The following is a 23,086-nucleotide window of genomic DNA, read 5'->3' as shown; positions in this document are numbered from 1 at the left end:
CTGCGAATGATATCACGGTGTTTAAATCGCGCCTCCACTCTCGAAGAAGCCGAAGAAGAAGATTGCGCCTCCTTGGGACGAGAAAGCCTTTCTTCCGACACACGCCAGAGAGTGGAGATCTTGCTGGCCGTGCCAATGACATTGGAAAATGTGGGTCAGCCAAGTGGGGCGAGAGAGACCATAATTGATACGTTGATTAAAAATTTACTTATTCTTTATTTAACAATTAGTTTCTTTTATGCGGCTTGAGCAATTGTGTCTTTGCTTAATCACAACAACGCAGTCTCGCTTCCCTAGCCAGAATTTGGACGTTTTCACAGCTTCTAGCATTAAATTTGCAGGATTGGATAAAAATTCTTTGAATTCTATTGCAATCTTCAGAAATACCAAAAACGTCAGTCAATACTTGGATGCATAATTTTTTAATTCATTATCATAATCGGAGTTTTGTTTTATTTATATTTTGTAAATCGTTTTTCCTTAACATAAAAGAGAAAACTATCACAAGCTGCATCTGATAATTTTCTGCTGAGAAAGGAAAATCTTCATACTTCAGAGTAATTTCTTTGGCTACAAACTGGATATCGAGGCTTTTACACGCAATTTGTAATTATATATTGTGTTTTTTATTTGGACTTACTACAGACATTCGAATTCTTCAAAAATATTTTGAAGAGTTTTGCTTCAGATTTCGACGAGAAGTCTACGAAATATCGATAGATCGATATAACTAAAAAACTACTTGTGTCAGTAGTTACAATTTCAGTTATCAAGATTTGTCTATTTTTTTAACACCCAAACAATTAAAGAATCTAATACTAATGAATTTATTAAATGGTAACGTTAAGAAATACATTGGAGACATTTCATGGACATTTATATGGCTATTCTCTTTGTCTCAACTTATTTTTTATTCCGTCCCAAAGAGAATTTAGGTTTAATTCTATTTTTTATTAGAGGGAAATTTGGATAAATAAATTATTTTTGAATATTTTTTTATTTTTTACTTGCAGTTTGTAATTATTGTGTTTTTTATTTAGACTTACTTCAGACATTTGAATTCTTCAAAAATATTTTGAAGAGTTTTGCTTCAGATTTCGACTAGAAGTCTACGAAATATTGATAGATACATAACTAAAAAAACTATTTGTGTCAATAGTTACAATTTCAATTATCTAAATTTGCCTATTTTTTTAACACCCAAATAATTAAAGAATCTAATACTAATGAATTTATTAAATAGTAACATTAAAAAATACATTGGAGACATTTTGTGAACATTTATATGGCAATACTCTTCTATTCTCTCTGTCTCAACTTACTTTTTTTTCCGTCCCAAAGAGAATTTAAGTTTAATTCTATTTTTTATTAGAGGGAAATTTGGATAAATAAATTATTTTTGAATATTTTTTTATTTTTTACTTGCAGTTTGTAATTATGTATCGTGTTTTTTACTTAGACTTACTTTAGACATTCGAATTGATCAGAAATACTTTGAAGAGTTTTGCTTCAGATTTCGACGAGAAGTCTACGAAATATTGATAGATACATAACTAAAAAAACTATTTGTGTCAATAGTTACAAATTCAATTATCTAAATTTGCCTATTTTTTAACACCCAAACAATTAAAGAATCTAATATTAATGAATTTATTAAATAGTAACATTAAAAAATACATTGGAGACATTTTGTGAACATTTATATGGCAATCCTCTTCTATTCTCTCTGTCTCAACTTACTTTTTATTCCGTCCCAAAGAAGATTTAAGTTTCATTCTACTGTTTATTTGAGGGAAATTTGGATAAACAAATAATTTTTGAATACTTTTTTATTTTTATTTGTTTAAATTATGTACGGACTGAACCAAAAGTAACGCACAGAATTCATATCTTAGTAATAATTTTTCAAAAAAATCCTCGAACACTCCGATTTTATTTTTTTAAATGCTACATTTTGCCCTTACAGTGACATTTACGATGTCATTTGTTGTGACGTCATTTATATTTTTTTATGACAATTTGCATTTTTGTTCACTGTTTTAGATAGTACATATTTTTGTCTTTCTGGTAATAAGAAAAAAAAATAAAAATTATATAAAAACTTAAAAGTCAATTAATGAAATAAAATAATATTAATAATTAAACAGAATGGGCTTTTCTGTTTAATTTTTCCTAACTTATTTTATATTTGCAGTTGTTTTATTTATTTTTTTTTTGTATAATTAGCATGAAAACACTTAATATGACGCACAAAACATAAACTAAAAACAATATTCTTTTATAAAATAATAAAAGAAAAAAAAGATAAAAATCTTTGTTCAATACTCTTTTTTTATAACTTTTTTGTTTTATTTTTTCTTTTCTGATTTTTCTGTCTTATTATTTTAACTTTTTTATACTTAGCAGAAGATAAAAATATGTACTATCGAAATCACTGATCAAAAATGCCAATTGCAATAATCGATCTGTTCGAGGATTTTTTTGAAAAATGACTCGATAACAAAAATATTAATTTTGTGCGTTGCTAGTATGTCACTTGTAGTGCTTTAAAATGGACCAAATTCATTCCTATGAGTTGTGGGGGCGATTTTGAGCTAAAATTAATATAATTTTCGACGTAATTAGATGTTTTTGCGGCGCCTTTTAACGAAATAAATGAGTTTCACGCTTTGAAAAAACAACAAACGAGTTAGCAGTTAGGTTTCACTGTCTGAACTGTACAGCAACTGATTTTAACAATTTGTTTCCGTTTTCTTCATTCGAGTACTAGTTTTGGCACTTACTTCAAGAACATGTCCATCAGATTTACAACATTATCGTTTTTCCGAAACAGGAACCAGTTTGAGGTTTCTATGAAGTACTTCACAATTTCTGCTTCGCCTAAAGGAATGTCGAGTGTATCACAACCACCGCGCCACCCCTTCGAGCCCACAAACCCCACACAGCCCGTTTTCCGCGCATATCGCGTATATTTGGCACTGTTTTGAAGATTACCACTCATGGTGATCGATTGGTGTCAAACCAAATAACCGATAATTCCTTGCTTGTTGTTTTAAGTATTCAATTATTGAGCAATTCGGCTACAAATTATAGGCCCTCCCATAGAATTAGTTACGAAAACATCGATTTCCGCTTAATAACAGTCTTCGGAACGTTGTCAAGGCTTTGGGAAAAACCTTTCGAAAACTCACCTTTTTTCATTTTCCGGCAAATGCAGCCGTGCACAGTTGGTATTATCGAAGGAGTCCTCGACTGAAGTCGACACTGTTTCCAGACTTTCATCTCCAACTTTGAGGAGTAAAAATTCGGGGTAGAGGTGATTGATTCTGGCACCGGTGGTGCTTTTGTACTTTTTTTTACTGGTGATGGTCCTGTTGTGAGTCACGTGCAACTTAAACAGTTCTAACAAACACATTTTGGCGCAATTTCGAGTGTCAAAGACCGAATTGTGCTGTCACCGGCGACGGCATCTTCCGAGGACTGGTTCCTGTCATGATACAGTAACTGAAACCACTGTTGGCCCATTATTTACGCACGAAATCTTTACAAAAAACACGGATAATTGTCATTGGAACAGTTGGAAAGTACGAGAGTTCCTCGGATTCGACGATGGTTTTCGGGGGGAACAAGTGCGGTTTGACACGGATTCAGTGCTTTTCGATATTTTCCTTATTATTCGAAAGTTACGTCATTGGTCTAAGTGAGAGCGGAATAAATAGAACGGCTTTTTTTCTCATTGCGAATCTCTGGTGCCGTCCCAATAGGTTCCGGAATCGGCGGTGAAATTTTAATTACACATGTGGATGATGAAAGTGTTTTTTTCGGAAAATCTATTCTGAAACTGTGCTTAAGGCGAATGTGTGTCAAAGTAATCGAAAGGAAATTGGTTTTAAGATCTGCTCTTTTCATGGCAACTTTCTACACTCGACAGGCGTGCAAATAAAGCATAATTTTATTGGAAATTGACGCCGAATTGAAGCATCAAATTCTAATTATTGTTTTAGTGTTGTGTGCAAGAGCTCCAATTTTTTCCAAAACCACTAATTAGAAGAGTTTTATGACAACAAAAACGCTAGACAACTGGAAAAAAACAAAAAATCGCAAAATTTGTGTTAATTGTTTTGTTCGGGGAAAACGTGAAATTGTTTTACTTTTATTTAAGTTGTCCTACAATACTTTACGTTATTGTTACGTTTTGTTGCTTTCTACCACTTCTAAGCACTTGTTATACCTAATTAGATTAATAACAATGTTTTTCTATAGGCTTTGTTCCATTAATTTGAAGTTACGATTTTTGAATAAGAAACAAACAAATTAATGACCAACAATGTACAGCATGTATTGAACTGGTACTTGAAAACCGTTTTTAATTTGACCTGTCCAAAATATTCCGAAAAAACTATTATTAATATGTAATAATAGGAAACAACAAATAGCTCCTAGTTTCTATACGGAGGGATCGTTAAGTAACTTTTGTGGTTGAAAAGTTACTGCATTGGTCAATTTCTCAGAAGCCAGTCAGTGTAAAGTTATTTTTCAATTACGATTCGTTTTTCAGAGATTGTAAATTTTTGGAAGAAGTTTTGTTTCTAAATTCTTTTTAGTTTTCGGGTTATTTAAAAAAATTATGGGGCCCTACTACGTAGAATTTTTCGGTGGAAATTTATGCTCTTAAAATGACTTTTAATTTAAAGACTTTATTTTTAAACCCGAGTTTTTTTTAAATAAATTATTAGAATTGCGTCCGAGTTCATCAATCATTACGAAGATTTTTCGAACTTGGTCGAAGTGGTTATATCCATGGATATTATTTGCAAACAAATTGTCAAATTAAATTAGGTACTCGAATAAAAATATCCACTTGGGTAAAACTAGGAAACCCAACTTTAATAATTTATTTAAAAAAAATCACTGGTTTAAAAACAATTCTATTGCCTTAAAGGTCAATTTTAAAGCATATTCTTTTAGTAATAAAATCACCGTAGTGGGGTGCCATTAAAAAAAATTTTTTTTGAGTAACTTGAAAACTGATAGGAATTTTGAAAAAAATTATTCTAAAAAAATGATCACATTTTAGAAGTTTTTAAAATGCTTAGGCCTTTTAAGTCAGTAGATAGTAGATTTGGATCTACACTAGCTCTTATGACTACACATAAGCACATAATACTTAGTCAAAAAAACACGAAAAAAGAAAAAAAGACCAGCCTGCATATTTTTATAACACTGAAGCGACTTTTTATGATTTTTTAAAATGATTTAAAATGCCTGTTATAATATATGTTGAGTGTGTTTTATTCTATTTCTGCTTTATGCGTAAATAACATTTTTTTTATTTTTGCATTTTTTAAATCGGTTTAGTGCTTTCATTTACCAAGATTGGTAGCGCAGCGAATTATTTCCCACCAGACAAACGTCAAATCAAACGTCAACAAAAAATCTGCTTGTAATCGTTCCTTCCGAGTTTTTGTGCAAATTGTGAACTGAATTCTTACAAAACACCACAAAAATGCCGGACCATTTGGGTGACGATATGCGAAAAGTAAAAACCGATAAAGAAGAGCCGGAAAAGGAAATAAAATGTACGTAATAATCCCAATAATCCCCTTTTTTCTAGTCTTTGTACCCGTTTTAATCACTTGTCTGACCAACCTAATCAATTTTTAGCCCTCGATGAAGGAGATATAGCCCTGCTGAAGACCTACGTACGTAATTTAATGCCACAAAAGGGTTAAAAAATAAAAGTAGGGTTATGTTGTAGGGCCAGGGTCAATACACCAAGACAATAAAAACGGTGGAAGACGACATCCAAACAATTATTAAACGTGTTAATGAGTTAACCGGTATTAAAGAGTCTGACACAGGGTTGGCCCCACCGGCCCTGTGGGACTTGGCCGCTGATAAGCAAACCCTGCAGAACGAACAGCCCTTGCAGGTGGCCAGGTGCACCAAAATCATCAACGCGGACACCGACGACCCCAAATATATCATAAATGTGAAGCAATTCGCCAAGTTTGTGGTGGATTTGGCCGATTCGGTGGCCCCCACGGATATCGAGGAGGGTATGAGAGTGGGGTACGGTTTTCCTTTTTCTACTATTTATATATTTTACTATTTTTATTTTATTTATTTTTACTATCTTACTATTTGTATTTTTTACTATATACTTGTTACCACATTTTCATTCGTTTACTTATAACAGTTTTCGCAAAAAAAAGTTAAAAAATATGTAAGAAGACAAAGAGCATATCAGTGAAAATAGTATATTATACGAGTTTTATAAGACGTTCTATTGTGGCACGAATAGTTGTGGAGCACTACACAGGAGTGCTCGAATTAAATCTATATAAAACTATCTATTTTTTTTACTTTCTATTTTTGTTGTTTTGTCCTCTTTTCATTCACATTTTCTTTTCTTGTTTTGTTTTCATTTTCATTTTCTTTATCACATTTATTATTATTATTATTATTATTATTATTATTATTATTATTATTGTACGCGACTGTATTTTAGTGTTGACCGCAATAAGTACCAAATCCACATCCCCTTGCCCCCCAAAATCGACCCCACTGTCACTATGATGCAAGTGGAGGAAAAACCCGATGTTACATACAGTGACGTTGGGGGTTGTAAGGAGCAAATTGAGAAATTGCGAGAAGTGGTTGAAACACCTTTGTTACACGTGCGTCCTTTCATTTAATTATTTATCCAGTTAGTAAAGGGTTTTTGCAGCCGGAAAAATTCGTCAAATTGGGGATTGAGCCCCCGAAAGGGGTCCTTCTTTTCGGCCCCCCTGGCACCGGTAAAACTCTTTGTGCCCGTGCAGTGGCCAACCGTACAGACGCCTGCTTTATCCGCGTAATTGGGTCCGAACTGGTCCAGAAATACGTAGGCGAGGGGGCCCGAATGGTCCGCGAGTTGTTCGAAATGGCCCGTTCGAAAAAAGCCTGTTTGATATTTTTCGACGAAATTGACGCCATAGGCGGCGCTAGGTTTGACGACGGCGCCGGTGGCGACAACGAGGTGCAGCGCACGATGTTGGAACTAATCAACCAACTGGACGGTTTCGACCCCAGGGGGAATATTAAGGTTCTGATGGCGACAAACAGGCCCGATACGCTGGATCCGGCCCTGATGAGGCCAGGCCGACTTGACCGCAAGGTCGAGTTCGGGTTGCCGGACCTGGAGGGCCGCAGCCACATCTTCAAGATCCATGCCAGGTCGATGAGTGTGGAGAGGGACATTAGGTTCGAGCTGTTGGCTCGCCTGTGTCCGAACTCCACGGGGGCGGAGATCAGGAGCGTGTGCACCGAGGCGGGGATGTTTGCCATTAGGGCCAGGAGGAAGGTGGCCACCGAGAAGGACTTCCTTGAGGCGGTGAACAAAGTCATCAAGTCGTATGCGAAGTTTTCGGCCACTCCCAGATACATGACTTATAATTAATCTGTATTTTGATAGCTAAATATAATTTGCTTTTTGAAGATTGGGTTTTATTAATGGGTGTTGTTGGGCCTGTCAAAAGAAAAATGTGACTACTCAACTACAACCTAATTATTACAAGGTTAAAAATAACCAGGTGCAAACAGCTAGATGGAGTATTTTTGACTCGGATGCGCTAGAATTATGTTCGTAATTAACGCGCGGATTTTTCGGATTGGATAATCAGCCAAAAAATTGAAATTATAAATATTGAACAATTGAAGAGTATCACGAGTTATCAAGTCGAACGATTCTAAATTTCGGCGTCATTGTTATTTTTGGCGCAAGAATAGACCAAAAAAATAAAATTCCTCTGTCATCCTCACATAACAAATGCCCGGAGGTGTGTCTTTGAGAGTCCAACTTAATTTCACTCTACATTTATTTTTCAAATTTTGGCTGGCATTGAGTGGTGACAACGCCGAAAGGAATCCCGTGTTTATTTGAAAAAACAATCGGAAATGCAGCACACTTTCCAGTTTACACAGAACACCTGTTACACTCTTAAGTAGGGTAGTAAATATTTTATTGAGCGCCGGTTGTTTAGATTAGATGTTGATATTGTTGGCGTGTCCTATTTTTGTTCGGAACAAAACGAACCTCCAGTTCAGATATAATAAATTGGTATTTCGCACAAACTGTGGGCTGAATGAATAAAATTGAAGCGTAAACAATTACGGCGATAATTGATAACGTTAACAATTGGTATTTTTTCCCGTGCGTGGTCGCACTCAGATAAATAAAAAATAAAACTAAACCGGGCTTGTCCTGTTTTATTTTGATTATAAACCATGATCTTAAATGTTATAAGGGTAAAATGTTGGCTTTATTAAACATAAAACGTATTTAAAACCGCAAAGCACACTCACAAGGGGCAATTTATTACGTTCATAAATTCGTATCACCTTTATAAAGCTCAATGTATGGTGCTATAAATTTGAACGCTGTTTTTTGCAATGTTTTAAATAAAAAATGCGTTTATCCTAGGTAATGAATTTGTCAGTTGGTTTTATTCGCTTTCACATTTAAACCAGTCACGAGTTCGAGATTATTGTTGTTATATTATGTTCTTATCAATTAATTTATCGCTTATAGAGTGTGATTGTACAAAGAGAAACGGCCTCTGGAAGTGGCTGGTTCGAGAATTGTTTTTTACGAAACCATCCGAGCAGTGGAAATTTTGTTGCAAAAAATACATTCTAGAACATCTATTCGGAGATTTTTCGATAATTATTCACTCCTACGCAATCATTCCTGAATGAAGAATGTTATTAACAACTGATTCGGTACGTTACGAAGACATTTGAGGTGTTCCTTTCACTGCCTCTTTAGAAATTCTTGTAACAACCATTGCAATATGTGTATAAATAAGTTTAATGACTTGAAGTACTTATTTTTTGTACGTATAATTGTGATATCATTTCGACACCACGTCACTAAATCTCGCACCGAAGCGTAAAGGAACAGCGTTGTAAAGCCAACACACAATTTAATTGAAAATAGATGCTAATTTATGCACAGAACAAAATCAAAACGCAGTAAAACATTTTAACGCTTACCGAATTTATTATTTAAATTTCCTTTTTTTGTTGCTTATTATTTTTTTATTTTTCCATTTGAATGCGTTTCAAAAGAAAAAATTGTTTGGGCATTTATTTTTATTTTTTCCAATACTTTCGTAGTATTTCTTTGTACACCATTAAATTTTTATTATGATTATCCCATTCAGGCAAGCTTATTGTGTAATTTAACGCAGACAGGTTGTAGTCTTTCACACGAACCGATCGGTATCGTAAATATTTTCGGGTCACCCTTACAAAGGCTTGCTTACTTTAAACACCATTATATGTTGTAAAACTTTATGGTGTACAAAGAAACGATGTTACTATTTTTATTTCTTGCCGAGTCTTTTTTGGTACCTACTTATAAAGAAAGAAATTTATTTATTCTCTTTTACTAACTAAAGAAATAAATATCTGCCTTCGTTATCTTCCTTTGGTATCCATTTTAGTCTTGCGCTTGCACTAAAAGACTCAATCGAATTTTAAGCCAATGGAAATTTTTCTAATAATCTTTAATCACCCCGTATATAGATCCATAACTCAAATCGAAGACTAATTTATTGTTCTTATCACATTTTCATTCAGCTATGTTTCAACATTCGTTTACTTATAACACAGTTTCTCTTTACAAAAAATTAAATGCGCATTTTTGTCTTTAAACAGTTTTCGCAAAGAAGTTAAAAAAATAAGCAAGTACACAAACAGGGTATCAATAAAAAAGTTATTATTTTTCTTTTTTACTAGTATTAACTTTCTTGTTTTTTTCACAATTTTTTTTTCTTGTTTTGATTTTATTTTGTTTAACACATTTATTCGTTAATGTAAATATTTTTGGGTCACCTTTGTCAAAACATCTTGCTTATCTTGAACACCATTACTTGTTGTAAAACTTTATGGTGCACAAAGAAACCGTTACTAATATTTTTTTTGGTACTTAGAAATTTATTTATTCTTTTTTACTAATTAACGAAATAAATATCTGCCTTTGTTATCTTCTTTTTGTATTGCGCTTGCACCAAAGGACTTGAATCGAATTTTAGGCCAATGGAAATTCTTATAATAGATTTAAGTGAATTCGAAGGCAAGGTAGTCATAAACTAAACATCCGTTAGATGTGGAGTGCTTAGGTAATTTTCCAATAACGCTATCAGAATTAGTCTAGAAAATCCATATTTTGTTATTAAACACCCACTCGCGGCTATATTTAGTCTCGGTGATTCCCTTAAATTAACGAGAAAAGACTGATTAATGAAGTGTCACCCTAAGTCACGACGCTCCAATTAGAACGCACCAACTTTTCATTTTCCGGCCAAATCAGGTGATTCACAAATAGCCCTCGCGGTTATTTAAATCGGATCCGTTCGCATATTTCAGTCATCGACAGTTATAATGAAAATGGTCTAATTATACCCCTTTGGCAAAGCGCCGCTCGGAAAAGGACTCTGAATCACCTGCTCCTTGAGAAAAACCGTCTCAAATATTTACAATTGGGAAAAATGCGGCCAGCCTACCGCAACTCGCGAAAAATCGCACTTATCCCCGTTTCAGTTCTATTTTAATGTCGCTGCAAACGACAACACATCCTTCGCGGATAATGATGGAGGAGACTAATGATCCACCTCTACGTTTAGAAAATTTTGCGTCGGGTGGATCGGGAGTAGGGGAAATATATAATTGGAGGTTTACATAAATTTTGACAGTGTCTGTTACGTTTCCATTTTTTCGACGAACAGCATTCCAGGGGCTGGGCACCTGCACAATGGTAAGTCAACGTTTTCCGGAACAGTCCTCACGCTTTTGTAGGATTCAGACGACCAGAAGATGGCCATCATGAGGAAGGCCTTCCAGATGTTCGACACCTCCAAGTCCGGGTTCATCGAGACCCAGAAGATCTCCACGATCTTGAACACCATGGGGCAGCTTTTCGACGACGGGGAACTGAATAGGCTGATAATGCAGAACGATCCCGACAAAAGCGGGACCGTTAACTTCGACGGGTTCTACAACATTGCCTCACATTTCCTCGAGGAGGACGACGACGAATCCACCCAACAAGAACTGAAAGAAGCGTTCCGCTTGTACGATCGGGAAGGCAACGGTTACATCACCACTGCAACCCTTAAAGAAATTCTAGCGGCGCTTGACGATAATCTGACTAGTCGGGACCTTGACGGGATTATTGCCGAAATTGACACCGATGGCTCAGGAACCGTCGATTTTGATGGTAAGTCACAGAACCACATGGGTTAGTTGTGTGAAACTAGCTATCTTCCAGAATTTATGGAAATGATGACTGGTGACTAAAAGACAAATTTCCAATCCAAAGACAACATGTTCTAGTGATACTGACAAAATAACAATAAACAATTTTAGTATAAGTGTTTTTTTTCCTGTCCTATTTTTTTTCCTTTGCTCCTTTTTCAACCAAAGAAAATAATTAGCGCGATCTTGGATAAATTTAGTACTATCGTCATTACTATGGCCGAAGCTTCATTCAGACCCTTTCCGGTTTGGCAAAATGGCGCCCGAAGAAGCGAACTTATAATTAGAAGTTTCACACATCCGTTGTTGCGTATTTTTAGCCGATTAAAAATAACACTTTCATAATAAATATTTTCGATTGAGGGTTGGGCACTAATTTATGGTTTTTGGATTAATAACTTGTTGATGGCGCTTTATTCGACCATAAATATTATTCCTATAACTTTTTTATTTTTTGAAATATTGTAATGCCGTTTTCACTATCCGATAGACTGATTTAAAGTCCACAAAATAAAAATATTTTTATTATACACAGGGTGTTGTATGCAGGGTGGTGAACCAAAGTTGCATTTTTTTAAGTGGAACACCTGTATATTGTTCCATAGTTGGATTCTACGCAAAAAAATAATGTAACTGTATATAAACTATATATGGGTCTATCTCTTTTCGTTTCGGAATTATTCAACTTTATAAGAAAGACCAATTTTTGAAAAATCACTGCGAAGTCGTCTATGAATATTTTCCGACTAATTTACAAAAGGAATCTCAGAATATCTTGTAGTCTTAGCAAATAATCGACTTTTACTTGAAATATACAGAGAATATACAGGGTGTTGCATTTTGGATGTCCGAACTAAAAGGTTTTGAGACACATGCTCGGGTCTGTTTTTTGAGAAAATAATCTTGGTTAAAACCGCATCTCGCTATCGTCTTTTGTTTTCGACTTATAAAACATTTTAGAAACATCTTCAAAAATTCATATCTTTTTTATTATACAAGATACACATTTGAAACAGAGACATTATAAAAGCACTTTTTTACGGAGAATTTAATAATGTTATCAGCGACTTATTTTAACCTTTCGTTTAAGTGTAATAACATAAAGTTGTATTTTTTTAAATAGGAATCTTAGTTGGCTATGACATTTTCGAAAGGCTTATTTTTTTCTGAACTAAAAACAATATAAATACAGTTTGATATTTGTATATACTTTTGATAAAAAATATATTTAAAATATTTTAAAGTAGTTGGCCATGGAAAAATAATTTCACATAAAAGGTGTGAATAATCTAGAAATTTTTGGACGGTTATTAAAAGAAAAAATGTGAAATTATCAAAATAAGCTGTTAAATTTATTTTCAACTGAACAAATATACAATTTTAATTACATAAAAAATGTGCAGAACATTTCAAACAATGCGTCACTAACTAATTGACACTTTTTTATGATTTAGTAAAATGCAATGGAGGTGACGCTGATAATGCTAATTATTTTTTTTACCGCAGATGAGATTTGATTTTGGTGTTTAGATTGATATTTTTTTGTAAAATAAAATTTTATTTACAAGCAATCATACAATTAATAATTTTTTCTTTTTTTCCAACATTTTATGTTTAATTAGAAAATAGGATAATAATGTAAGCTTACCATTTTAAATCTTAAAACAAATATTTTTTAATCGCAAAAATTTGATCCAATAATTATTTATTATGCTGTTTTTGAATTAAGTACTTTTTAAAAAATCATTAAACTATACATACTAGTTGAGTAATACATTTTTCATAGTTTGAATTAAAAATCCAAAATTTTTTCATGGCCTACTATAAAAAAGCGAAATGTTTTGTTTTTTTTTAATAATTTAAAAATAATGTATTACACAAATAGACATACGAAATCAGAAAAAAATTAACTTTTCAAAAATGTCATAGCCAACTATGATTTCTATTAAAAAAAATACAACTTATGTTATTAGAACTAAACGAATGATTAGAAAAAATCGGTGGTAACATTACTAAATTCTCCGTAAAAAAGTCGTCTATTTGCTAAAACTACAAGCTATTCTGAATTTTTCTATTGCAAATTTGCCAGAAAATATTCATAGGCGACTTCGCATTGATTTTTCAAAAATTGGTCAAAAGTCGAATGATTCCGAAAGAAAAAAAAATAGTCCCATAAAAGTTTATATAAAGTTACATTATATTTTTGCGTAGAATCCAATTATGCAAAAATATATAAGGTGTTCCATTTAAAAAAAATATAACTTTGGTTCACCAGCCAGTATGCAACACCCTGTGTATAATAAAAATATTTTTAAAGTGTGGACTTTAAGCCGATCTATCGGATCATAGCAATATTTCAAATAGCAAAAAAGTTGTAGACCGATTACAACCCCTGTGTCACCCTGTACAACCGTTGTAGTAGTGTTTTTGCCCGAGTGTGTTCTACAAACTTAAATTCGGTTAATAAGGTAATCAACATGCTGCACTATCGCAGGAAGATAATGGAATTTCGGTGTCAAAGGGGCTGAAATTAAGCGCTAAGTAAACGTGTTCTTGATGGTCGTAACAATCGATGGAGATGTTTCGGGTGATTTGTGGAATTCTTCCAATCTGTGAAACTGTTAAACAGGCGATCGATCGGCTCGTGGACGGAATAACAATTCCTGTGAAGAAATGGCAGTCCTTGTTTCGCTGGCCTGAATACATGGGACAACAGAATAAATATTTGGAGAGGCTGTTTGGCCAAACAATTAATTTTCTCCCTTATTCTGCGAGCTGTTACTTTAAAATAAGATTTAGAAGCCGAGCTAAAGACCAAGTTTTTGAGTAGTTTATACTTTGAGAACAGTTTGTTTATCATAAATTAAAAAGTGAAGGTGATTTGTTTACTTTTATGAATAAATCAATTAAGCTTTTTGTGTTAATTGCATTTGTTATTGACCTTGATTCCTTCGAAATGTTTAATGCACCTCCAGTCGGAGTCTGATCTTGTTTGGTTTGGAGGTAAACACGTATAAAATCTTGACCCGTTTGAATAAATACCACAGAAAACAGTGCCAAATGCAAATAAAACTGCAAGTGGAGTTATAATTTATTGATTTCAGTAATTGTACATTTATCTCTAAATAATCTAAGCTATCCCCTAGAGAAGGTACATTTGAAAATATATCGGGTGTTGTCAAGTCTTTTCAATTGCGCTCCTTCTGTGCAAAAATGTATCATCTGGAAAAAATTCTTGGTTGGAGATAAATTTAGCTGTGGGTAAACACCGCGTGCTCCGTCACGAAAGTAACAATTCTGGATATCCTGGAGGTTTTTCTACATGTTTACAACAGCGAGATTTTACGACTATTCGCACAGGACGTGCCATTGTTGGCTCTGCTCCATGGGGTTGGCGATGGCCGTGTTCCACTGGATGAGGGCCTTGCCTCTTGCGAACATGTAGGAGCCCAGAACGCACTTCCCGATCAGCTTGTCTGCAATCAAATCGCGCTCTTGAACACGACCAAGATCAAGGAACGCGTTGCGTCACAGTGAAAGTAGAGGAAGTGCAAGCGGAAACCGAAATTGCATAATTAGAAAGTAAATCGTGCAAAAACGAGAAGATCAGCCACACGGACAAACACGTACCCCTACCGTAACCAGAAGTCGCCTGGAACACGTGGAAAGCCAGGCTGGAGATGTCCACCTGGGACGGGGCCAGCTTGAAGTTGAAGCCTTCGGTGAAGGTCACGGCACCGTCGCGGGAAGGTCGCGCCACGCCGGTGCGCTTCTCTTTCACGCTGCGGTAGTGCTGGTTCAGGGTGAGGCGCACGTAGGCCTCGTGCTTGTCACCCTGGAACTGGGAAAACTTCAGCTCCTCCACCAAGTTTACGTTTGCGCCACAAATTAAAATCAACAAGTTTGCTGACAACTTGTGGGAAAACAGAGATATTATTGACGATATGTTAGCTGTTTTTGGAAATCAAAGAAAATATAGTTAATAGCGTTAGGTCTGTGTTATATGATGTTCAGCGAATTAAAGTCCTTGCTGTATAAAGATTGTAATTTATTTATTCTAAACTCAGAAAACAGAAGCCGCCTGAAGTATTTTCCCTGAATGTTTTAATGATTTATTTACAAATGTGGAAGTTAAACTAAATGAACAACTCCGAACTGAACCAAACTTCGTTTTTCCCTCGACCTAGAAGAAATTTTAAATGTCTAACAAAGTGTCTAACTTCAAAAATTCCCACTCCTTAAACAATTATGGCATTGCAAATTAAATTTTTCCTGACTGTTTAAAACTTAGAATAGTTCCCGTGTTTAAAAAAAATTAGATGTCTTGGATACAGTAAAACCTCTCAACAACGGACACCGATGAGCAATCTTAAATTGTCCGTTGTGGAGAGGTGTCCTAATGGGAGGAGGAAATTTTAATATAGTTTTTGTGACATTCCTACAAAAATGTCCGTTGTAAAGAGGTGTCCGTTATTAAGGAAGGTTTCAATATAATTACCGACCCATAAGTATAATACCGACTTCTGGCAAAATAATATTATTATTATTTAAAAAGGCTGTTTTTAATTGTATTTTTTGCTGATTTTTTATTTTTTTTTACAATGAGTGTCAGAAATAGAAGCAAGAATAGTATAACTATAGTAGTTATTTACTCTATACTCTGTGTTTTCCATGTGGTTAATTAGTTACGTTTATCATATTTCGTTTCACGACATTAATATGACGTTCAACTAAAAGGTTTTTTTGAAACGTTAATTATACGTTTAAAACAAACGTTAGTAAATACGATTAATAATAACGTTAATGTTCACTCCGTTTTTTACGTAAATACAACATTAAATTAAGACGTCCCTTAAACGTTAAAAATAGTAAATAGAATAAATATGGTTTTTTAACTACGTAATATAAACGTTAAGAAACATAAGTATACAACCAAATAGGTAATAGCGTTGTAAATTTTAACGTATGGTGTTCTATCAACTGTTCTAACGTAAAAAGTAAATCTACGTCTGTGTGCTTACTGGGATAGAATTAACTCTCTTGAAAACACGATGTTATCAAGTTATCATCAACCATATTATGTGACTTAAGTAAAGCATTTGATTGAGTAGACCATATTTACTACTTGTTAAGCCTCAAATTATAGAAGACAGTCTGTTGAAATAAACAATAAGAGATCTGCAGCCAAAGTTCTTGGCTTTGGTGTACCCCAAGGATCAGTTTTGGGACCACTACTTTTTATAATATATCTTTTTCACTAATATTCTGAGTGAATCACTTCCCAACTATACTAAGGTACTTAGAAATGTTTGCCGAGGACACAAAATTACACCTTTCAAATAAATACGGTCAAGAGTTGAATGAGAGATGTGTACTGTTCACTTATGGGTTAATCAAAACTCTTTAACTTTGAACCGGTCTAATTTCCAAAATATAAGTTTTCCATCAACTACATCTTGCTTAAAGGCTGTCCTAAGTAATTTCTAATAATAAGAAATTTTAAATTATGGGTTCTACAACGTACTTATTTCAGTTGTTTCAATTCAATTTTTCGTGTTCAAAAAAAAATAGGATAATGTCCTGTAGCTATATTAGATAATTATGTAAACCACTGTTTATAAAGAATCGAATTATGACGATAATGCCGTGTAAAGTTCTATAAGAATTCGTTAAGATCATGATTAGCGCTTCTTCTTGATACTGACTGATGTCTGTTCAGTGGAAGAATTTATGGGTCATGATTTTTTATTATTTATTATTATTATTATTATTACAGTAAAACCTTAATGGACACCTCCGAATAACGGAAATTAAATTCTCCCAATCGGTGTCCGTTGTTGAAAGGTTTTACTGTGTTATAATAATAATAAAATAAATAATAATAATTATTATAATATATAATATAATATAATAATTATTATTATTGTTATTATTATTATTATTATTATTATTATTATTATTATTATTCTTTAACCTGCAAATAATTTTTTACTGCATTTTTATTTGCGCGAGGGATTTTTGATTCCATTTTTGTCGCCGCAAGCTATTTTTTCACCACTAGCTATTTTTCTTCTGCAATATATCATAAGGGGAGAAAGAAACTCGTAAAGTGTAAAAAATCTTTATTGAACTTAACCTAGGACACCTCTTATCACCAAAATCACATTAGACTTCCAAATACAGGTACAAAAAATAAACCGCGATCGTGATCCCCACCCCTAATAAAAACATCACAAAATGTGGCAAATACTTCAGAGGGACCCTTTTCCGCTCCTCTAGGGCCATCTGAATGAGCGAAATTTTCGAATTCGAATACGGCGGGTACCTACTAGCCATGATTTTCTCCGGAATGGCTTGAAAATCCCTAACTAGAACACTCTTCTTGTGCGTGAACGTATCAAAAGTTTTCTTCCCATGGTACGATCCCATCCCACTCGTCCCAACGCCCCCGAAAGGTAAGACATCTACCGAGGCGTGAAGGATGGTATCGTTGACGCAAACTCCGCCACTGGACGTCTTCGAGAGGAGTTTTTCCCGGTCTTGTTTCCTCGTTGAGAAAATATACAACGCTAGGGGTTTATTCCTCCGGTTGATAAAAGTGATAGCTTCGTCGATGTTATTTATGGGAATGATGGGCAAAATGGGGCCGAAAATCTCTTCCTGCATTATAGCGTGGTTGGGGTTGACGTCAATGGCAATTGTGGGTTCTATAAACCTGTCTTTTTGCTCATATCGCCCCCCAACTGCGATCTTAAGCCCGGGCAAAAGATTAACCAATCTTTCGAAATGTCGGTCAGTGATAATGCGAGAGTAATCATTGCTATCCTTAATATCACTACCGTAGAACTCCAAAAGAGCCTTTTCGGCGTATTTTACAAACTTGTCTTGCACTTCTTTAGTGCAGAGAATATAGTCAGGGGCGATGCAAGTCTGGCCGGAGTTTATGCATTTTCCCCATAAAATACGTTTCACGGTTTTGGTTATATCGGCCGAGTTGTCAATGTAGGCGGGGCTTTTGCCGCCCAGTTCCAGCGTGACAGGTGTGAGGTGCCTATTGGCCGCCTTGTGCACGATCTGGCCCACAGAGGTGGAGCCTGTGTAGAAGATATAATCGAACTTTTCTTTAAGCAACTCGGTTGTTTCTTTGACTCCGCCCTGGTACACAGGGTAGCACTCGGGGTCCAAATAGTTGGGCAGTAGTTTGTACATGAGCTGACTTGTGGCAGGGGAGAGGTCCGAGGGCTTGATTACGACGCAATTGCCCGCTGCTATGGCGCCTACAAAGGAATTTTGTCATTTTTTTGGATTTTGAAATTTGTGATTGTATTTCAGGAAGTGTAGATTTTTATTAAAATTGAAAGAGTCTGCTTTGTTTCACTTTCACTATTGTTCACAAAACCGCGTTAATTATCCTTTTTCCCACACCTACCGTCCAGATAAACGTGCGCTCAATGAAAGTAACATTTTCGACATATATGAAACAATTTTGCCACATTAGACTTATATAATAATTGCGCCAATTTCGATATATCCGAACTCGTTAAAAAAGAAAGTAGGTTTATGAACCGTGATTTACCTTTCACACAAAAAACAAAATCTTGAGACAAAGTTCAGCGTGTAACGCGCTAAATAATTCAGACTCGGTTTGTTGTTGTGCAAAAAAGCAAGTTTAAATAACTTCCCGGTGGGAAACTTGGCCGAATGTAAATTTTCCATTTGTTCTTAAGCAAATATGAATAATTTACGGCAAATCGGGCGAATATGAATAAAATATCGCGTGCCTAACAAAACGTAATTACACACGCCGAAGTCTAGCGTAATTAAATAATAATTAAGAGCAACACGCATATTACATATTTGTCACCTGTGGGGCGAGGTTAATGGGGCACATGTTTCGGATTTTGTTGGGTGTTAAATGTGATAAGTGAGGACAGCCTTGGACGAACAATGCTGAACTTGTTTAATTTCCTGACACGGCGCGGCCGAGAAAACAACAATTGAGAATTAAAGAAATTGTCCGATGATAAACAAAGTGACTTGCCTTGTTCAAGAATATTAATAACAATCAAACAACTTGTAATGACTCGATGAAACAAGGCTTCCTAACATTATTTTGTAACTGGAAATTAGTAGTCGTCGGAAAATTATATGAAAAAAATGTTTTTAAAAAAAGCTACAAAGTAAAAAATTTATAAAAGTTTAACTTAATTAACTAAATATAATTGCATTGTCACGCCGATTACGTAAGTATGCAAAATTTCGATTCGTTCGGACAACAGAAACCCTCTCAAATTTGGCCCGGAAAATATGAAACAGACAGACAGACAACAAAGCAAGTTAAATAAAAGCTTTGACTAAATAACGTTTTTTTTGTCAACTTTTCCAACTAAGTGCAATTATTCAAATTGTGTGCACACGTTTGGGACTTTACCCCACTTATCGGCAATTTTGAATTAAATTTTGTGATTCAGCAAAAATTTTGCTTCACTTGCATTATTGCAGGAATTACATGACAAACGTGCCAATTTTAATCGAATCATCCTGACCAACAAAAAACCCGTACTAACCAATAACAGGCATCAGCACCAGGGCTAGGGGGTAGTTCCAGGCGCCCATGACGAGCACCACCCCAAAGGGGTCGTTGTAGACCATCACCCCATCCAGCAAATTAACTAGCGATTTTTTGGGTTTTTCTGGCTTGGCCCACTCTTCCAGATGGTTGATGGCATGTTTGGCCTCCTTGACCACCGGCACGATCTCGTAGCAGACGACTTCCTGTTTGGGCTTCCTGAAGTCCTGGTAGAGGGCCTCCAGGATGGCGTCTTCATTGTCCTGCACGAACTTGACGAGGTTGTTGAGCTGCTTCTTCCGGAATTTAATCGGCTTGGTTTTGCCCTCTTCGAAGCGGTCTCTGGCGATGTGGACGATTTTCGCCGGGTCTGGAGGTGTTGTTATGTCCACGACTGTTTCGCCGGTTCTTGAATACATTTTCACTCGCGTTCACTTTCTAGCTGTGTGTTTGTAGTATTGCATGGATGCAACTACTGTTAGATAATACCGATCTGCGAGGGAACTGTACCGAAACTTGCGAACCAATCGCACAGGCCTTCGGCCAGTTTACCTTGGAGGTAACACTGACCGTGGATGAAGGGAGGACGAGGGTAATTAGCGGAGGAGGGAGAAACAAGAAACGTGGAGGAGGGATTTTGGATACGAATATTCCAAAGTTTTGAGCAAATTATCTTAAGTGGGCCACTCACGTCAGAGATAACAGTTCAAGTGCGATTAATTGACACTTAATTACTAATTTAAATATACAGGGTGGGCATTGATATGGGCATGTTCGACTGCTCCTGCACTGTCAGAAATACCGAAATAAATCAAATGGCACTGCAAATGGGAAGTCTATGTGTACGTTCTAAAATTATTTTGCCCTATACAGGATGTTTTATTTTTAACATAGGTTTTTTAAATGGCACCCGGTGTATATTTGTACATATTTAAATTTGCATTTTTTAGGCTTTATAAAACAGTTTAGTTTTCGCAATTTACTTTAACCGTTCAGAAGTTATTTAATTTTTTCTACAATTAAGTGCGTCTGCAGGCACATTATTAAAAAATCGCAGTGCCCTTGGTTTTTGGGATATTAAGTTGGGACTTTGTCCGTAGGTAAACAAATGTCTGAGGTATCTTTTGGTGACAAGATCATACATTAGCATTGTAGCATCACTTTGCTGTGACACATTAATTTTGGTAAATTTCAAAGGACCATAACTTATTTTTTTAATAACACCTTCTGTATTTTATTACTAATTATTATTTAGCGTCTCATTTTACATCTTTTTTACCTCTTTAGTTTTTTTTTCCAAAGTTGATAGTTAAGGACACTTGATTTTTCTGAAAAATGCACACAAAATCTCTTGGATATTAATGTATTGGCGACAAAAATTAATTAGGGTCTAATGAGTAAGAAATATTTAATTAAATGAGTTATGCTTGGCAAAAGAAGGTATTAAGAGTTAGCAGAAAAATGTTTAACTTTCATATTTTAATGAATAGATGTTGCACTCGATATGGTTAATCATAGGAAAGGAAAAAACATTCTTCTCCACCTGTACATAATAATAAAATATTTTTCGAAATAAAAGTGAAATGAATGTTATACAAAAACGTATTTATTTCTGACCCCATTTTTTATTCAAGTGTCGACAAAAACGAAAACAAAATCAAGAACTAAAAACAACGACAGTTACATTAAAAAGTGTAGCTAATGTTGACAGTGTGTTTTTTGCAATTACAGAGTATATAATTTTGTAATTTCACTTATTTCATCAGAGTGTTAATAACGTATCGCTCCTTAGTAGCGCGTTTTTGCAAATATACGTCGTTGAGAAAGTAAAATATTATCGTAATTCATTTCTAAGTACCTAGTTGAAATATGCATTGTAATTCTAGGAGATTTGACTGATTTACATTGCTGACAAACACCATTTTTCTGAATTATAAATCATTGCTTTTGTCCGATTTGCGTAATTTTTTAAACTAGTTTCTGAAATATTCGAACTTTGGCCACATTTTTTCTGGTTCAGGTAAACTATTTTGTTTATACTACAACTTGCCATAAATATTATTGGCCAAAAAACATCCTGTTTATAATCTCCTATCGCAAAAATTTATTCCGAAAATAACCGGTTTGTTTTAATTATTCTGCAATCGCTATAATTACAGTTCTAGACAATTAATACTTAATTCCCCCCTATTACCCTATTCAAATGAAGTTTTTTGTCATCACTGTCCTGCCTCGGGTCAATGTCAATGCTAAAATCCTTTACATTCTATTTATTTTTTGCCACTGAATGTACTTTTAACATTGGTCTATGATTAGTTTTAATCACCCGTAATTATAAAAAGATAAGTAATTGCAAATTTAATAATTCTGTCCTGAATAGAAATGTTTCTAGCACATTAACATGTAGTCACAAACCGCAAAACCGCAAATTTTCGTCTGTCCCCATTGTTTCGTTTAGCACCCAACGTGACGTCATTTCAGTCTGATTAAAAATTCCTCTCAACCTTCGTATTTTAAGCACCTTGATTTACAGGAATTTATATAAATGTGAATAAAGGTCACATGTCTTGTGAGGTCCTTCGATCGTCTGCTACTTTATGGACGTAATTATTTTCAGGTATTTGCCGGGAATTGTAAACAGTTTTGTTAAAACTGGAATTTGAAAAAGCACTCTATCACGCGTAATAATTCAAATATCTATTTCTGTTAACCTGTTTGTTTTTTTACGCTGTTACACGTGCATCGAAGTGGCGATTTGTGTAAATTATATCCTGCCATATAAACAACAAAGTCAATGCCGGTACATTTTATTTTTATACTTTCAGTTAAATCATTTTTATGCCGCACAGTGCAAGTTGCGACGTCACAAATGCACTAAAATAGCGGTTATTAAATAACGTATCGGAACAATGCCAGCGATCTTGTGAATGAATATTAATACGAATACTAAAATAGACCAGACGCTGTAAAGCCATAAAAATCGCCTAAATTTACAAGTACACGAATAATTTGGCAGAGTAATAGGTGTTGACATTGAAAAATCGTGTCTGTTTGTACTGAATATCCATAATTCGAAAGCTGTTGCTCCCAACTTGTACAACTCAATGTCAATGTTGAGTAATTTCGAAATGTAAAGCGCATTCAAGACAAAAATTCGCTCCTAATTTAACGGGCCGTTGAACTCGGAAATGAATCAATTATAACCGGCCATTATAA

The 23,086-nt window shown here is 34.8% G+C and overlaps 4 protein-coding genes across 7 annotated transcripts in view; 2 read left to right on the top strand and 2 right to left on the bottom strand.

Moving 5' to 3' along the window:
• The first annotated feature begins 5,386 nt into the window (after positions 1 to 5,386).
• Rpt1 (Regulatory particle triple-A ATPase 1) lies at positions 5,387 to 7,479 on the top strand. Its single transcript, XM_967296.5, has 5 exons — positions 5,387 to 5,579; positions 5,665 to 5,702; positions 5,759 to 6,072; positions 6,512 to 6,680; positions 6,731 to 7,479. Exons 1-5 carry the CDS (start codon positions 5,507 to 5,509, stop codon positions 7,439 to 7,441), a joined length of 1,305 nt encoding a protein of 434 aa, XP_972389.1. The 5' UTR covers positions 5,387 to 5,506; the 3' UTR covers positions 7,442 to 7,479.
• A 3,163-nt stretch (positions 7,480 to 10,642) lies between these two features.
• Positions 10,643 to 11,417, top strand: TpnC25D (Troponin C at 25D). The gene is made up of 3 exons (XM_008198879.3): positions 10,643 to 10,801; positions 10,843 to 11,263; positions 11,315 to 11,417. The coding sequence occupies exons 1-3, from the start codon at positions 10,799 to 10,801 to the stop codon at positions 11,341 to 11,343; spliced, it is 453 nt and encodes a 150-aa protein (XP_008197101.1). The 5' UTR covers positions 10,643 to 10,798; the 3' UTR covers positions 11,344 to 11,417.
• A 2,963-nt stretch (positions 11,418 to 14,380) lies between these two features.
• LOC661389 (synaptotagmin 15) overlaps positions 14,381 to 23,086 on the bottom strand; it is a 53,170-nt gene continuing 44,464 nt past the window's right edge. For 3 of the 4 annotated variants that reach the window (XM_015982592.2, XM_967549.4, XM_015982593.2), the window contains exons 9-10: positions 14,932 to 15,142; positions 14,381 to 14,777 (exon numbers count right to left, since the gene is read on the bottom strand). In XM_015982592.2, the coding sequence (XP_015838078.1) occupies positions 14,650 to 14,777; positions 14,932 to 15,142 (339 nt within the window). In that variant the 3' untranslated portion in view covers positions 14,381 to 14,649. The remainder of the gene's footprint in view (positions 14,778 to 14,931; positions 15,143 to 23,086) is intronic. The other variant, XM_064357683.1, reaches the window with a different exon arrangement.
• On the bottom strand, positions 17,409 to 20,434 carry LOC661224 (aldehyde dehydrogenase, dimeric NADP-preferring). The gene is made up of 2 exons (XM_008198882.3): positions 19,869 to 20,434; positions 17,409 to 18,578 (listed from the first exon to the last, which is right to left on the bottom strand). Exons 1-2 carry the CDS (start codon positions 20,287 to 20,289, stop codon positions 17,467 to 17,469), a joined length of 1,533 nt encoding a protein of 510 aa, XP_008197104.1. The 5' UTR covers positions 20,290 to 20,434; the 3' UTR covers positions 17,409 to 17,466.

The sequence above is a fragment of the Tribolium castaneum genome, chromosome 6, assembly GCF_031307605.1.
Source record: "Tribolium castaneum strain GA2 chromosome 6, icTriCast1.1, whole genome shotgun sequence".
Classification (NCBI taxonomy): Eukaryota; Metazoa; Arthropoda; class Insecta; order Coleoptera; family Tenebrionidae; genus Tribolium; species Tribolium castaneum.
Note: the sequence above shows the minus strand (reverse complement) of the source record. Positions and strands in the feature narration are given on the sequence as shown.

Coding starts and splice junctions, on each gene's coding strand:
- Rpt1 (XM_967296.5), top strand. CDS start 5,507: ATGCCGGACCATTTGGGTGACGATATGCGAAAAGTAAAAACCGATAAA. Junction 5,580..5,664: donor GCCGGAAAAGGAAATAAAAT/GTACGTAATAAT, acceptor ATCAATTTTTAG/CCCTCGATGAAGGAGATATA. Junction 6,073..6,511: donor GAGGAGGGTATGAGAGTGGG/GTACGGTTTTCC, acceptor ACTGTATTTTAG/TGTTGACCGCAATAAGTACC.
- LOC661224 (XM_008198882.3), bottom strand. CDS start 20,289: ATGTATTCAAGAACCGGCGAAACAGTCGTGGACATAACAACACCTCCA. Junction 18,579..19,868: donor GGTGCTGATGCCTGTTATTG/GTTAGTACGGGT, acceptor ATTCCTTTGTAG/GCGCCATAGCAGCGGGCAAT.
- TpnC25D (XM_008198879.3), top strand. Junction 11,264..11,314: donor AGGAACCGTCGATTTTGATG/GTAAGTCACAGA, acceptor GCTATCTTCCAG/AATTTATGGAAATGATGACT.